The 15,681-nt window shown below is 50.4% G+C and overlaps 1 protein-coding gene across 2 annotated transcripts in view; it reads left to right on the forward strand.

Annotated features, from left to right (window-relative positions):
* The first annotated feature begins 242 nt into the window (after positions 1-242).
* RASGRF1 (Ras protein specific guanine nucleotide releasing factor 1) overlaps positions 243-15,681 on the forward strand; it is a 113,412-nt gene continuing 97,973 nt past the window's right edge. Inside the window, exon 1 of one of the 2 annotated variants that reach the window (XM_053594843.1) lies at positions 243-992. In XM_053594843.1, coding sequence (XP_053450818.1) covers positions 717-992 — 276 coding nt within the window. In that variant the 5' untranslated portion in view covers positions 243-716. The remainder of the gene's footprint in view (positions 993-15,681) is intronic. The other variant, XM_053594842.1, reaches the window with a different exon arrangement.

Here is a 15,681-nt window from a genome sequence, read left to right on the forward strand (position 1 = left end):
ATCTATTTCGCTATCCACCTACCTCCATCACCTCAGATTAGAAAAATAAAAGTACTGAGGCAAACCTTTGGAGGAGAAAATGACAACTGGGATTTAACCCCAGGGCTACTGTGACTCGCGATGCAGAGCAAAGACGCAAACTCCCGGGATGGCTAGCCTCCTAGGTTCCACTGGATTAAACTAAAATTGATATGATTTGCTTTTTAACACCCTAAGGAAGAAGGGGAGACCAGAGGACGGGGGCAGGATTTGTGTGTGCGCGAGTGCGTGTGTGTCTTGGGGAGGAGGAGGAGGCGCCAAGGTGCAGCCTGCGCGCGGCTCTGAGCCTTGGTGGGGCTGCGTGCCTGTGTCCCTGTCCGCGCTGCTGAAACCCGCACTTCGAGGGATCGGCGTCACATGACTCCGCCTGCCCCTCGCCAGCGCGCAAATCGTCAGTCCCTCAGTTTGTCCGGCGCCGGGGGAGGGTCGAGCTGCATCTCCCCGGCCCCAGGGCTCTGCGGAGAAGAGAAGAGGTTCCAACGGGGAATGGTACATCTGGATTCAAGAAGAACCGGCTCCACGCCAGGTCCCGGAGTGTAGATATTTGGGGGGAGGGCAGAGCAAGAGGGAGCGAGCCAGCGCCAGAGAGACAGAGCGCGGCGCGCACGGACTGGGGGCTGCCGGGTGCCGCGCGGAGAAGATGTAAGCGCGTGGGGTCTCGCTGGCCTCCGAGCACCATGCAGAAGGGGATCCGGCTGAACGATGGCCACGTCGCGTCCCTCGGACTGTTGGCGCGCAAGGACGGCACGCGCAAAGGCTACCTGAGCAAGCGGAGTTCGGACAACACAAAATGGCAAACCAAGTGGTTCGCGCTGCTGCAGAACCTGCTCTTCTACTTCGAGAGCGACTCGAGCTCGCGACCCTCGGGGCTCTACCTGCTAGAGGGCTGCGTCTGCGACCGCGCGCCCTCCCCCAAGCCTGTGCTATCGGCCAAGGAGCCGCTGGAGAAACAGGTGAGGCGAGTGCGGCGTCTTGACCTCCTAGCGTCCAAACCACGGCCCTCAGGGCTCAGGGCCTGCGGCTGCCCGATGGCGCCAGAACTTTGGCCCCTCTACTCTCAGCTCCCGGGCGCTCTCGGCGCCCGCAGCAAGAGGGTGGCTTGCTCCTAGCCGTGCAGTGACCCTGCAGCGGGCAGAAGGGGTAGGGACTGCGGACGGGGAGTAGGTGTGGGCTGAGGCTGCCCTTTGCCCAGTGAACCCTGTAGGAGGCAGGGAAACAGGGGCCGAGACACTGAGATGCGGAGGGAAATGTGTTACGAAGGACCAGAGAGAGACAAGACCCACGTCCTGACCAAAATGGTGCTCCTCATCCCCATCCCCGTCTGCAAGCCCTTATATTCCAGACCCACCGCTCCGGAGCAGGAAGGGGTCATTGGCCATGCTTAGGCAGGCGGAGGACAAGGCGGGGGCGTCTGAGCCTCCACGCCACGAGGGGCGAAGAGCAGCCCGTGCTAGCTGCGCCGAGTTGGGGGGCTACAGGGCCACAGGGGTAGGTTCGGTACCCTCCAAAGGTGGTGGGCCCCAGCCGGCCCTCGCCGGAACCACAAACCCAGGAGATCCAAGAACCGCTGTGATGCGACCGCAGGGGCTAGGGCCAGCACTGCGGTGGAGGCAAGCGGGGCAAGAGGGCGATCCTTTCCTTCCCCGCCCCCTGCGCCGCCACCGCCGCAGTCGCGGTCGCGCTGCGCTCTCATTTCCTGAGCTGAGAGGCTAAAGGGCCAGGCCTGGGGCTGCCGGGGGCCTGTTCCAAGTAGGGGTGAGCCTTTGGCGTGGAGGAAGGGTGGACGCCTGCAGCCGGGGGAACACCCAAACAGCGCTAGAGAACAATCTTTAAGCTTGACGTGCTTTCTAAAGGCATCTAGTCCGGCCCCCTACCTCGGGGAAAGTGATAGTGAATCCTAAAATGTCACTGCTGGTGGGGAGCTGACATCCATGGGGCCCAAGCAGCTGTTTATCGCCCAGCAGGGGACATTGAGGGCCAGAAAGAGAAATTCACTTGTCCAACGTACTATCAGGAGTTGAGGCCACCCCCAAGGTTCTGAGAAGACAACCAAAATCTCAAAAACCTCTGATGCATGCAGACGCGGACGGGTGGCGACTGAATTGGTTGAAATATAAGCATTTCTTGAAATCTCCCTTCTAATTGTTAGGACAGAAATTTGAGCTCAGTCTCTTTAGCACATCTCTCTCTTCCTTGCTGGCAGCCCATGGCTGCTAGGAGATGGTTTCTAGCTACTGGGCAGTGTGGACAGGAATTTTTGAAAGTGGATGTCTGGGAATGACAAGCCCCATGGCAGACAGGAATATAGCAAGGGGCAGGCAGCTCCTTAAAACATAAAACCCAAACAAAGCCTTGAGGACTCAGGTAGGAGAGCCAGATCCAGACCAGGCTTGAGACTCTGCTCCCAGCCCTTGATAACTTGCCCTCCTCCAGCCAAAGTCCACCTACCTACCAGTGGCCTGCAGCCCCAGCTCCAGACAGAGCTCCTTCCTTCCCTCAGCTCTTATACCAGAACCCAAAGCTGAGCTTCTGGGCAGACAAGGAGGGAGGGGTGGGAGAAACCAAGTTGAGGTTGGGCAACACTGTGTCTGTTCTCAGCCCTGTGGACATGAAGACAGACAAGCCTGAGACTGAATCTCAGCTCCATGACTTCCTGGCTGTGTGACTTCAATTAACTCACTAAACTTCTCTGCACCTGGGTTTTGAATCTACAAAATGTAAATAACAACACTGACCTTTCTGGCATTTTGAGAACATGAAATTAAATAACATATATGAAATTATGCTTGCAGTACATTTTAGTTGGATCTAGAGAAATCTTAGTTGAATCTGAATTATAAACACCCAGACAAGGTTATTTTGATCACTGGGTATAAAAGTTGAGCGGAACCTCAGAGATTGTACAGGCCTCCTTCCCATTGTACAGACTGAGAAACTGAGGGAGGATCCCCAAAGGGAAGGGGCTTCCAATACCAAAGAGTAAGTCAGTGGCATAATTAGACCTAGAATTTACCCAGTGTCTAAGAAAATGTTCCTGAAAATGCGATCCTACATTGATTCCAAATCAGACCTCTTGGCTGAAGTATTGAATCATGCTAGCAGTGGGTCATAGGAGGGACAGAAGGGCAAGATCAACTGGGGACAAGCACATACATGCTCAGAACCATTTCACAGAATACCACCAGTCAGAAGTCTTCAGGTGTGTTCACAAGGGAACAAGATGGGGCTGAGAATAGCAATGGCCTATTGCTGCCAGGCTCAGGCAGACTTGCTTTAGAGATTCATGCTTCCTCTCCTACTTTATGTATGTGTTTCGTTTGACTCTAGAGCAAGTGGAAAAACAGATCCTGCTCCTTTGGACTGTACTTGTTTACAAACATTCACAGCTGTTTCTTTTCTAAATCTGTGAGTAAAATGGATGGCACAAGCGTCTGCTCCACACTTCTCTTAGACCCAGGTGTGAGAGGCCCAGTGCCATGCCAGCCTGTGACCAGGTTTGGGCCCACAGGATGACTTAATTCGCAGCCTGTATGTGACAGGGTGCCTGGGTTAGGAGCCTCTTAAGAAGCTGCCATCTTACTGGACTAGCTAGTATCTGGCAAAGACTTTCGCTATATGTCGTTTTTACTCAGGTCCAAGCAAAAAGCTTCCTCCTTGAAAGGCCAGGGATAGTTTCTGAAGGAATAGAAACCAAGTCTTGGCTGGGAACACCCCCGTAGCTGGGACAGGCACACAGCAGATGCACAGGAAATGCTCACTGAGCTGGACTTACTGGTATATCGTATGTTAATTCCGTATTTTATACCCTGAGGATAATTGGGTGCTGGACCCTGCACTGCCCTCAGCCTAAGACTTTGATTGTCACAGACCCTGAGCCCATGGAGACTATAGACCCAGCTCAGGGTGAGTGCCTCACCCTGTCCAGATGCTCTGAGAGTAGGATGTGCAGGGCTCTGCCAGCCTTGGCCCTGAGCCCCAGGCCCAAGCTAACATGATGCAGTCTCCTGGCTGCATCCAGACTGGTCTGGCTGCATCTAACCCAGCCTAGTGCCCAGGAGCGCTTGCCCAAGGCTTCATGAGGCCCATTGAGCACAGCCACGCTCCCCATGCCCCTGAAAGCCTGGGCCCTGGTTGCTCAGTCCTGGCCTACACCAAAGGCCAGGGTGCCATTGATGTAGAGCTTGGATTCTGCTTCCTTAAAGGTAGCCCTTGGTGCTTTATACCCTAGTTTGATATGTAGTCACTCCACAATGGCTCTTCCTAGTCTTATGCCAAGCTCCCTGAAAGAAAGCTTCCAGCCCCAGCTTCTCAGTACAGAACCCAGCCAAAGGAACCCCAATACTCCTTTCACTCCTCCCAGCCAGGAGGGCTCTTCCTGACTCATATGAGACAGAAAAGAGGCAGACAAATCTCTACAGCCAGACCCTCAGAAGCTAATGTGGGTGGACACTCCAGAGGCGCCTAATACCTGCTCCCCACCCCATTGAGTCCCTTCCCTGGAGATAAGAGGATGCCCCACTCCTGGTCCTAATTTGCAGGACACACGACTGGTTGGTCTGGCAGATTCATGTCGACAAGAGCCCTGAGGCTGTGTGTGTACCTATTTTACAGATGAGGAAGCAAAATTATCTCATCAGCAGCAACAAGGCAGGGGCAGAAGTGAGACTTCTGGCTTCGTTGCTGTGAGGCTATGCTTCTGTCACCACCACGCACACCCTCCTGGGGTGTAGTACATTTGGCCTCTCAGCTGGTCATAAAAACACAAGCATGAATGTAGGAGAACACACTTGCCCTAAAAGCAGCATCCCTTGGACACAGAACTCTAGGTCATTGGCATACATCTGGTGCCAACAACTCAGACTGGAATGGTTGCTTGTACTTACAGAAAGCCAGCAAGGCTGCCCCACAGTTCCAGACCAGGTCTAGCCCCACAGGTGCGGGGCCCCAGGTTAACCATCCGAGGTGCTCATGTGCCCACCCCATCCCTTAAATATTCCTAGAGTTGAAATGAGGTTGAAGGAAGCTTGGCAATTATACCAAGGGAGATATCTGCTCCTTGCCCTTGTGCTTGGTGACAATGGGATGATGATTAGAAACAGATTGTATGTACACAATACTAAACTAAAATCTCACATCATTTATTTGTGCAGAAAACACTGGACCCTCAGTGCGGGGATTGTGTGAGACCCTGCACATACAGAGAGGGGCAAAACCTAACGCTTATCTTCAAAGCACTCACAGCTGAGGGGGATGCTCTCCTCGAGATTCCTTCCCAAAGAAGTCACCAAGTGCTGGGGATTCTTCCCCCCATGTGCCTCCCCCCCACTCCCAAGAGCCTGGTCCTCTACCCTGCCCTGCCTCAGTTAAGGAGCCCAGGATTTCCTCCCTGATTCACTGAATAGCCTCATTTTGATCCTCTATTGCCCCCCTCTCACTTCCCCCTCCACCATGCAGCAAGTAACCAGAGTGATTTTTACAGCACAAACCAGGTCATGGAACTGAAAGCGTCAGTGGCTCTTGTTGCCTTCAGAAGAAAAGTCAAATTTCTGACCATGACCTGGAGGACCCAACAAGATCCAGCCCTCTGCTGGCACCTCTAGGCCCATCATCCTCCTTCCTCCTTCTCCTCCTTCCTCACCCTGCTCAGGCCAAAACTTCCCACTCCTGCAGGGGCCTCCTCTTCCTTATCTGGAGGCTGTGGCCATTCCCTTCCCTCTGCCTGCAATGGTCTCCCACCTACCACACCCTTCCAGTGGCCAGCTCCTTCTTGTCCTACAGGTTTTAGCCTAAAAGTCGCCTCTTGTCACTTATCACAGTCTGTGATATATAAGAGAAACAGGTGGAGAATTGGCAGGACCTGCGTCCCATTGGGTGTAATAGAAGACAGGGTAAAACCTGATGTCCTATCTACATTTCTGCTTCAGGCCACTGAGCAGATGCACACCACTTTTCTCTCTGAAGGGCCAGGGATGGTTGCTGAAGGAATAGAAACCAGGTCTTTAGATTCCCAGGTGGGAATCCCCCACTGGCTGGGGCAGTGGATGCACAGGAAATGCTCACTGAGCTGGACTTGTTGGCATATCGTATGTTAATTCCATATTTTGTACCCTGGGGATGACCAGCAGAAAGGGGAGAGTCCGAAGAGGAGAAGGCTGGGGAGCAGTGGGAGATGCTGAGTTCCATCTCCAGGAGGTCAAGTTCAAGATGCCTGCGGGCAAAAAAGGACTTTAGTCTCTCTCCAGGTGTGGTGAGGACACTTATTAGGGCATGCACGAAGCCCCACGAGGAGGAAAGTGGGTGGCTTGTGCTGTGGGTGTGACTGAAGGAAAGGGCATGTGCAGATGCTGGGCAGGTGGCTTCCCTGTTGCCCAGAGCCCTGGGAATGGAGTGATGTGGCTGCCAGGTGCACAGCAAGGGACGTGTGGGCTGGCTGAGGATAGTGCCAACTGGGCAGAGCCTTGCATGGCCCTTGCATCAGACACTCTTCCAGTCTGGCCTGGCTGGTCAGCCTTTGTTTACTCTTCTCCAAGAGCCCCCAGCCAGCAGTGGGAAGATGAATTTGGTGGCTTGTCCATACTCAGATTTCAGCTTCTCAGCACTGCCAGGCAGATGCTGTCACCCTCCTGCTTCACAGAGGGAGGTGGGGTCCTGAGGATTTCCCAAAGCACAACACAAGCAGGTTTGAACCTCTCCCTTCCCTCTGATCAATCACTATGGACAAGCCGTTCACCACCCCCATCCCACAGTCACTGTGGACAAGCCGTTCACCACCCCTATCCCTGCCTCATTTGGATGATCCCTGGGACCACATCCCACATCAATCAGAGCAATCCCATTGTTGACTATCTTATATATTCAGCTTCCACTTAAGATTTCATCTTTATTAAGGCTTTAAAAAGCTTGACCTTCGCCACAAGCTATTACTAAATGCCCTTCAGCTCTGACATGCTATGAATGCAGATTTACGATATATAATCATATATTATACGATTATAATATACGATTGGAGCAGGGTGTTTCAAACCACTAGCCTGAAAATTCTAAATAACAGCAAACACCATTTATTGAGCACTTACTGCCTACCAGGCACCAGAGTGCATGTTTTACATACAGTGCTCCTTTATTATCCCACTAGCCTTGAGAGCCTATCACTGTTTGCCCATTTTTGAGATGATAATACTGAGGCTCAGAGACACTAAGTTACTTGTTCAAAGTCATACAGCAAGCGCCTGGAAAAGCTGACCTGTGAAACAGGGCCTGCCTAACTCTAAAACCTGAGCTCTTCTTTCACAAACACAGCATAAAGACTTTGGCAGGGGGACTGCTATTTCTTTCTGTCCTCTGCCAAGATGCATGGAAGGAAAAAAAAGAGAATTAACTGTGAATAAAAATATGTCACAGTTGCACTGGTGACTTATGTGAAGGTGGCTTTTGTTTCTGCCTGACTGGGAACTTGGGACTCTGGATCCCACAAGCACAGAAAGGAAGGAAGCTCACCAGGCAGGTGTCCCCACCCCTCAGTCTAGATTCCCTGGAATCCTGGGGACCCTGGAGCCAGTGCCCACAAGCATGCAGTGCCCATAAGCACACAGCCAAGAACAGAATTCAGCTCCCTGCTGTTTATACAGGAGCAGGCCCAGAACACTGCCAACGCCCCAGCATTTCCGTGAGGGCGACTGTCGTGCAGGGAGCAGCTGGAAGGCATGGACGCCCCCATTCTCTGTCCTCTGCTCAGAAAGGAGCATGTGGCCCCTCCAATGAACAGCCTGTACATCCAGCCTCCAGCCTCCTTTACTGAGAAGTTACTCTGCCTTGGACGATGAGGCAGCATTGGGGATTTCCAGCCACCTGGCTCCAGACCCCACTTTGCCAACTCCTAGCTTGAGAAGGGATTCAAGTCCTCTGAGTCTCAGTTTCCCCATCTCTGTGTTAGACTGCATGCCATTGGGGAAGTCCTACCACAGCACAGGAGATGTGATCAGTAGATTACAGCCTCTGTGGCTGCAGCATCCACCCCTGTGACAAGGCTGTCCTTCACTGAGGCAGTGACTCAAGTCACCCAGGTCTCTGGCAGGGAGGAAGCAAGTCAACACTGATCTCTGGCCCCAGATATAAAGACAGGATGGAAATGTTAGCTCTAAGAACCTGTGAGTTCTTCAAGAGGCTGAGCAAGCATGCCCCTGCTAAAGGACAGGTGACTTTTGCGGGAGCTTCCTCCGTCCCTGGTAGCCAGACCATCACTCAGCCCTGTCAGTTTTACCTCCTGAATTTCTCTTGGATCCCCTGTGTCCCTCTCCTCTGCACTACTCAGGTCCAGGCTGCTTCATCCCTCCTCAGGACTCATGCAGCGGCCTCTTAACAGGTGAGTCAGTCGGGGCAGTCTGGGTTATGCTGAATGACAGCCAACTCCTAAATCTCCACTAACAAAATGATGGTTTATCTCTTACCTATGCTCTGTGTCCTATACGGTTTGGCAGGAGGCTGCTACTACCTTGGGGACCCAGGCTGGGAGAGCCTTTGTCCTGATACTGGCCTCCACATTCACCTCTGCTGAGGGGAGGGGATGTGGCAGACCTCTGCATGGCTTTTAAAGCTTCCATCCAGAAGGGATCTGCTCTGAGCACAGGTCAGTGGATGAGACAAGTCACTTGGCTTCATCTCAAAGAGGACTGGGAAGTGTAGATGTCCCAGAAATCCCAGGAGAACCTCACTAGTGGCATCTACTATCCTCCCATGTGCACTGTGCCCCCCAATCCATTCACCTATTGCAACCAGAGTGATCTTTCCCAAATGCAAATCTGATCCTCATGTGTACATAGACTAGCTGAAGAGGGGATGAGGCAGCCGCTCGAGTGGGTCTGACGAGGACTCATGGAGTGTGCAGGGCAAACTGCTCACACTAGAGGGGCAGGACTCTTGCCAGACCTCCCTCCTCTCGTTAAGCTCAGTATCTCTCATCCTTGACCAACATGTCACAGAAACATTTTGGCCACTGGGCTTCCCTGGAATTAACAAAGGAGAGGATTTTAAAGGCCAAAGTGTCACCCTAAGACTATTAACATTTCACTGATAGCCTTGCTCAACAGAGACTCGCCAGCATCTCTGAGGAGCCAGGCCCAGGACTGCCTCACCTGGGAGGAAAGCACAAAAGACAAGAGCTTGCTGTGGAAGGGCTGTCCATCCAACAACTGGGAAACAGACAATGACATTGGGGTGTGATGACTGCTGGCACACAAGAAAGGACAGAGGGGTGGGGGACTGTGGAATCCAGTGAGGACACTCCCCCAGCCTATCAGAAGGGGTATCAGGAAGTCTCCACCAGGAGAATGACATGTCAGTCAGGTTTCAGGGGACACTACAGCCACCTTGAAAGCCTGTGTGCCAAGTCTCAGAGCTTCAGCCTTCCCCAGGCCCAGTGGGGAGGCAACAGTGGGCTCTGAGTGTGAGAGAGAAAACTTAGTCTGTGCACAGAGTTCACTGCAAGGTGAGAGTGAGCAGGAGGCAGTTACGAAGAGGCTGCAGAGCTAAGTGGTAGCAAAGGCCTGAATTGGGAGAGTGCCGTGAACACTAAAGCCCCTCTTGCTCCCTCCTCAGCCTTGGGGCCCATCTGCAGAGCCCACACTACAGTGCTAGGCAGTTAAAATGTCCCAGCTCCAACTGCCTGCAACTACACCGCCCTGCCCTCTGGGGCCCCCACATCCTGAGTTTGGGGCAGCAGTTCTCATCCCAGGAAAACCCCAAGTGTTTTCTCTGCAGCATATTCTATTTTTTCTTTAAGACAGGGTCTCATTTTGCCACCCTGGCCAGAGTTCAGGGGCACAATCACAGCTCACGGCAGCCTCTAACTCCAGGGCTCAAGCAATCCTCCTGCCTCACCCTCCTAAGTAGCTGGGACTACAGACATGTACCACTATGTCCAGCTAATTTTTTTATTTTAATTTTTTGTAGAGACCAAAATAGAGCCTCACTATGTTGCTCGAACTCCTGGTCTCAAGTGATTCTCCCACTTATTACAGGCATACGCCACCCCACCCAGCCTGTGTCCACATCTTCTAAACCAGCCACCGAATCAGATAAAACACCTTTTCAGATTACAGTCATTTCATTCAACTATCGCAGTAACCCTGCAGTTCCTGTGGTTCTGTATAAAGGGCATAATCTGCATTTGGCAGGTGGAGCTGAGCTGGAGGGAGGTCAGGCTCAACAAACACACCAAACAGCCTTGCTGCTAAATGTCAGGGTTAGATTGCATTGGGGCTCCCAGGTCTAGATCACTAAGGTCAGAGGACACTCAGCTCAGTTGTTAAATTAGGCAGTTTAAACTTCCAAGACTAGATTTCACTTATCTAGCAGGGCTAATGCAACTTCTTTCCCCTGAAAAATGAGATAATTACTTTCCAAAAGGTATTCCCTAGTTGAACTTTTCATTTTCTTTAAATTGAAAAATCTAAACCTGGATCTTAAAAAAAAGCCTTTCAAAACTAGTTTTAGAAGAGCAAATGAATGAATGAATGAATGAATGAATTTTCAGTAACTTTAGCTGGTATTCCAAAAATCCATGTAGAAATTCAAAGAAAACTGACAGACAAACCTTTCCTCAGACTGTATGGATGAAATATAATTAACTTTGTGTAGATGCCTCTTGACCTCTTAGCAAAATATTTAATAGTGGGGAAAACCTGGTCACATGTAGTGTTCTTAGCCTGCCAAGATTCTCCATGCCCTGAGCCTGCTGCAGCCCTCCCACCCTCTTCCCTCCCTCAATGGGTCATCCCTGACCTCTTGCTGCACTGGTGGCCACCCTTGTTCCCTTCACCTCTGGTCAGTTCCCGCAAGGAACTGGGCGGGGAGAGGGAACAGGTGAGAAGAGGCAACTAATTACATCTGAGAGTTTCCTGGTAGCCCAGGCAAAAAGAGAAACAGGCTGGTATGGGATACCCATTGCCTCATGGAATGACACAGTCTAGTTCCTCAGGCAAGAGTATTTGTGTCCCAGAAGCTTGCACATGGGGAAACAGCAGGGAAATAATGATGACCTCAAAGACGGAGTCATTGCCAGTATAGCAACCTGCCTGTATTAGTAGCTCTGCTGGCTCTCAGGGCAGGCTGAGCATACTCAGTGAAGACCACACTCCAGGAGACTGGAATGGTGGGGTCCAAGGGAGGCATGTCCTGGTGACCAGAGAGCCCAGGGTGCAGGCTGGAGAAACCTGGAGAAGGGAGTATGGGTTATTAGTTGAACCCTCACTAATATCCAGGTCTTCTCAAATAGCCATTGCATTTTTTTATTTTAAACTTTAAATTTGCTAATACATCTAGAATTGGTAACACATTTCCATGGCTCAACATTCAAAGGCACAAAAAAGTATACAGTGACAGTGCTCCTTCAGTGACCCGGTTCACTTCCCCAGAGGTTATTACCAGTTTCTTACATTCTCTTAGAGAGATTATATGTACAAACATATGTCCATATATGTGCATGTGTGGATAATGGGTATAAAAACTGTAATGTACTGTAAACATATCCTACATCCTGTTTTTTTCACTATGTTATGGAGATGATTCTTTGTGGATATATTGACCATCATTCCTTTTCACAGCTCCATAATATTCCATGGTGTGGATGTGCTATCATTTTTTTAGCCAATTGCCTCTGGGTAATTTATGAGGCCTGACAATTAAGTTCGTGAACTCGTCCTAGAAAAAGTGCTACATATCAGTGCTGAATGTCACTATGGTCACCTTTGAAGGACTTCCCCCAAAGCTGTGCACTGATGCCAGCACCTAGTCTACCCTTCAAAGCAATTTTGGAACTCTTTTTCTGGAATGGCCATCAGAGCTATCATCATACTACTCTTGATGTCCTCAAAGGCCATCAAAACGTCTTCCTTTCAATACTATTTCCTTTATCTTTGGGTTTAAAAAAAAAAAAAAGTCCTTTGGGGCCAGATAAGGTGAGTAGAGAAGGTGTTCCAATACAGTTATTTGTTCACTGACTAAAAACTCCCTCATATACAGCACCACATGAGCTGGTGCATTGTCATGATGCTGTTGATGATGAGTTGTTGGTGAAAAATTCAGCTTGTTTTTGTCTAAATTTTTCACACAGCCTTTTCACACTTCCAGATACTAAACTTGGTTAACTGTGTGTCCAGGTGGTACGTATTCATACTAACTAATCCCTCTCTTATCAAAAAGAAAATTAGCAGCATAATTTTGACTCTTGATTTGGACTGAAGGAATATTTTGGTCATAGAGAATTATCTGGATTCCTTTGTGCACTTGGACACTTTGTTTCAGGGTCGTATTGGTATACCCATGTTTCATTACCAATGATAACATGGCCCCAAACATCATCCAAAAGGTATTGGCAGACTTCAACTTCCCTTTGCTCTGTTCATCAGTGAGTTCCTTTGGGACCATTTTTGCACACAACTTTCTCATGCCGAGATCTTTCAATTAAGATTTTCCTTTTTCCCTATCAATGTTTACTAGGTCTGCTATGCTTCTCACATTCAGCCAATGACTTTGACACATAATTTGCAGAATTTTTGCAATATTTTTTGTCAGTTCTGCTCATTGCTGGCCACCCTGACCTTTCTTTATCAGTGATGATTTCTCTCCCCTCAGAAAAACATTTCTCTCCCCTCAGAAATCCATTGTATGCTACTATTTTCTTCATGGCATTATCCCCATAAACTTGGACTAACATGTCCCTGATTTCACTTCCACTCTTGCCAAGTTTAACAAGAAATGTAATGTGGCTTGGCACCCGTAGCACAGTGGTTACAGCACCAGCCACATACACCGAGGGTGGAGGGTTCAAACCTGGCCCAGGCCAGCTAAACAACTACAACAACAACAAAAAAAACTGGGCATTGTGGGGGCCCCTGTAGTCCCAGCTACTTGGGAGGCTGAGGCAAGAGAATCCCTTAAGCCCAAGAGTTGGAGGTTGCTGTGAGCTGTGACACCACAGCACTCTACCCAGTGTGACATAGTGAGACTTTGTCTCAAAAAAAAAGAAAGAAAGAAAATAAAAAGAAGTGTAATGTTTGTTTATTGCTCTAATTCAAGCTCTGACATGCTTGAATTCAATAATAATAATGAACGCCACTCAGCAAGACATGGCCACATATCTACATGAACACAGCTGTGGGACATTGACACACCACGGTTAGGAAACCTTACCAAGCTGTTTGTACAGTGCTGCCGACAGAAGCACACAGTGGCAAGTTCTTGAACTTAAGTGTCAGACCTCATAAAGTCTTTTGCTATTACAAACAGAGCTGCAGTTAATAACTTTGTGCATTGGCCATTTCCAGCCAGGTCTTTGACAGAAGCTGAAGGGCAGAATCATTCAGACCAGTTTATGCTTTCATTCAGCAGGTGTTAGAGAAGTGGCTGTTGAGAAGGGGAGGGACAGTCTGGCTGTGGTGTCATGACAGACTGGAAGATGCCCATGTAGGACCAGTCAAGTGTGAAAGCCACTAGGACCTGTGTCTTCTGTGGCTGTGGCTCTCAGGACCTGGATTCTGTGGGCAGCAGCTTGGAGAGCTGTGCTAACACAGGCTCCAGGCACAGACAGGTCAAGGCTAGTTCTGAGAGGGACTTTCACAGGGCTTCTGAGCTCTGATGTTGCAGTCACTTCCCAGGACTCCTCCCACCTACTCCATCTCCTCTACCAGGGAGACCAGGCTAGGAGGACGGGCCAGCAGTAGGTGTGGCAGCAGGCCTCTGTCCTGGGCTGACAAGTAACTCAGGCCTCACAGGAGACCAGGGTTCTGGAGAGGGACCTGAGACAGGCACTCAGTAAGGAGAAAAAAACAGAGATTTTATTGCAGTCACCATGGTCCTCTAAGGGTCAGACTTGAGAACTCGACTCAGGATGGGCAGGAAGAAGTCAGTTGAAGCTGCGAAGAGGGTCATGAAGTGTGAGGTGGGGGCATTGTGAGTAGGCAGGTAAGGGGGTCCTTTTTGGATTAGTGTGGGAGCTGATGCTGGCCCCACTGGAGTGGGGAGTAGTCCCCATTTGGAAAGTACTGTACCTAGTAAAGCTCCCACTGTGTTCCTGGCACAAGGGTGGCGTGACCAGAGCTGGGAGGCACTAGTGGTGATGACATGCACTGCATTGTGGAAGCCAGAGAAAGGCCAGAACATGCTCTTCGAGCAGCCTGCAAGGGCAAGGGACAAGAATAGCTTCCCTAGGATCCTAATACTGGGAGGTGGAAAGGGAAGCTGAGGACATGGGATGTCCCCAAATTGAGGGAAGGAAGGGCTTGAACTCTGGGCCAGGGCATGTACACACACACACACACACACACACACGTACATACACACACACACCAGGCTCCTACTAGCACAGCTTTCTCTGCACAAGGCCATCAAGCAGGATCTGGCAGAGACATGAAGCCAGGTGGCACACCAGCCCAAGGTCAACTTAGAGGAAGGAGCCAGGACCCAGTAGTGAAGAGGCTGGCCCTGCCTGACCAGAGCATCAGAGTGGAACTTAATAAGGGGTGGGGGTGCCCAAGAGCAACTGCATCCCTCCCTGGCCCCTTGGAGAAGGCAGTGAGCAGAGGCCAGATAGCCTGAATTCCCAAAAGGCTGGGTGAACTGTGGGGGGTGGGGGGAACACAGGGTCAGGTAGACCACAGGGAGCTCTGCAATGGCCCAGGTGGGTGACAAGAAAGCCTGAAGCAGGGCATGGTAGTGAGGCTGGGGAAGGTGCAGATTCCAGGGATACTAAGGAGGAAATCCAGACAGAAACTGGTGGCCAGTTGTACACAGAGAATAAGAAAGAAATAAAAACTGAAGATGATGGAAAGGAGACCACAAATGCTAATTCATGATAATCCATTGATCTTGGCACAGCCACAGCGATCCTCAGGCCCAAGGCTGGGTCCTGTGTGCTCAGGCGTACGTGCGTGTATATGAACACGTGTGCTTTCCAGGGATCTACCACTGGTAGGCTGATCAGACCCATCATGTGACCTTGCAAATTAGTCAAGTGGTTTAAAAACCATTCTCAAGCCTTTTCAGAAACCAGGAGCTTTCACACAAATATCATCTGTCAAAACAACCTTGTGGCACTGCTCCCCTTTGTGAAAGAGGAAACTATCCATAGAAGGGAAGTGTCATGTTAAAGGCTCCAAGGCTAAATGATGAAGGGCAAATTTGAGCCCCAGACTGACGCCCCCAAGCGTTAACAGGTGCCACAACCTGGGGACCCCAATGTGGACTTCTTAGAACACCAGTATTATAGAATTATAGATCTTCCCAAAATGCGAAAACAAGAGGGTTCCAAGGAGAAATAAATTCCAGAGAAGGTTCCCTCACTGTGGGACTGCTCAGCACCCTCTGGCTCTCCCCGCAGAGCAGCAGATGGCTCTCACAGAAAGCTGGGCCCCTAACCCTCCCAGCCAGCTCCACTGCCCATGCCTAAGTGGCAAGTTCAGCTCTGCTCTCTTGGTGGCTTTTGCTGTTAAGCAATTAATAAGCTCAGCTCCTGGGCATTGGTGACAAATATATTCAGTCACCCATTCAGTAAGCAAGGGCTCTGCGTGACCCAGCCAAGGTTCCAAGGATAGTCAGGCGTCCTTTCTTTGAAAGGAACAGGAGCCCACTCAGAGCACTTTGAGCAAA

This window comes from Nycticebus coucang, chromosome 6 (assembly GCF_027406575.1).
Source record: "Nycticebus coucang isolate mNycCou1 chromosome 6, mNycCou1.pri, whole genome shotgun sequence".
NCBI classification, from domain to species: domain Eukaryota; kingdom Metazoa; phylum Chordata; class Mammalia; order Primates; family Lorisidae; genus Nycticebus; species Nycticebus coucang.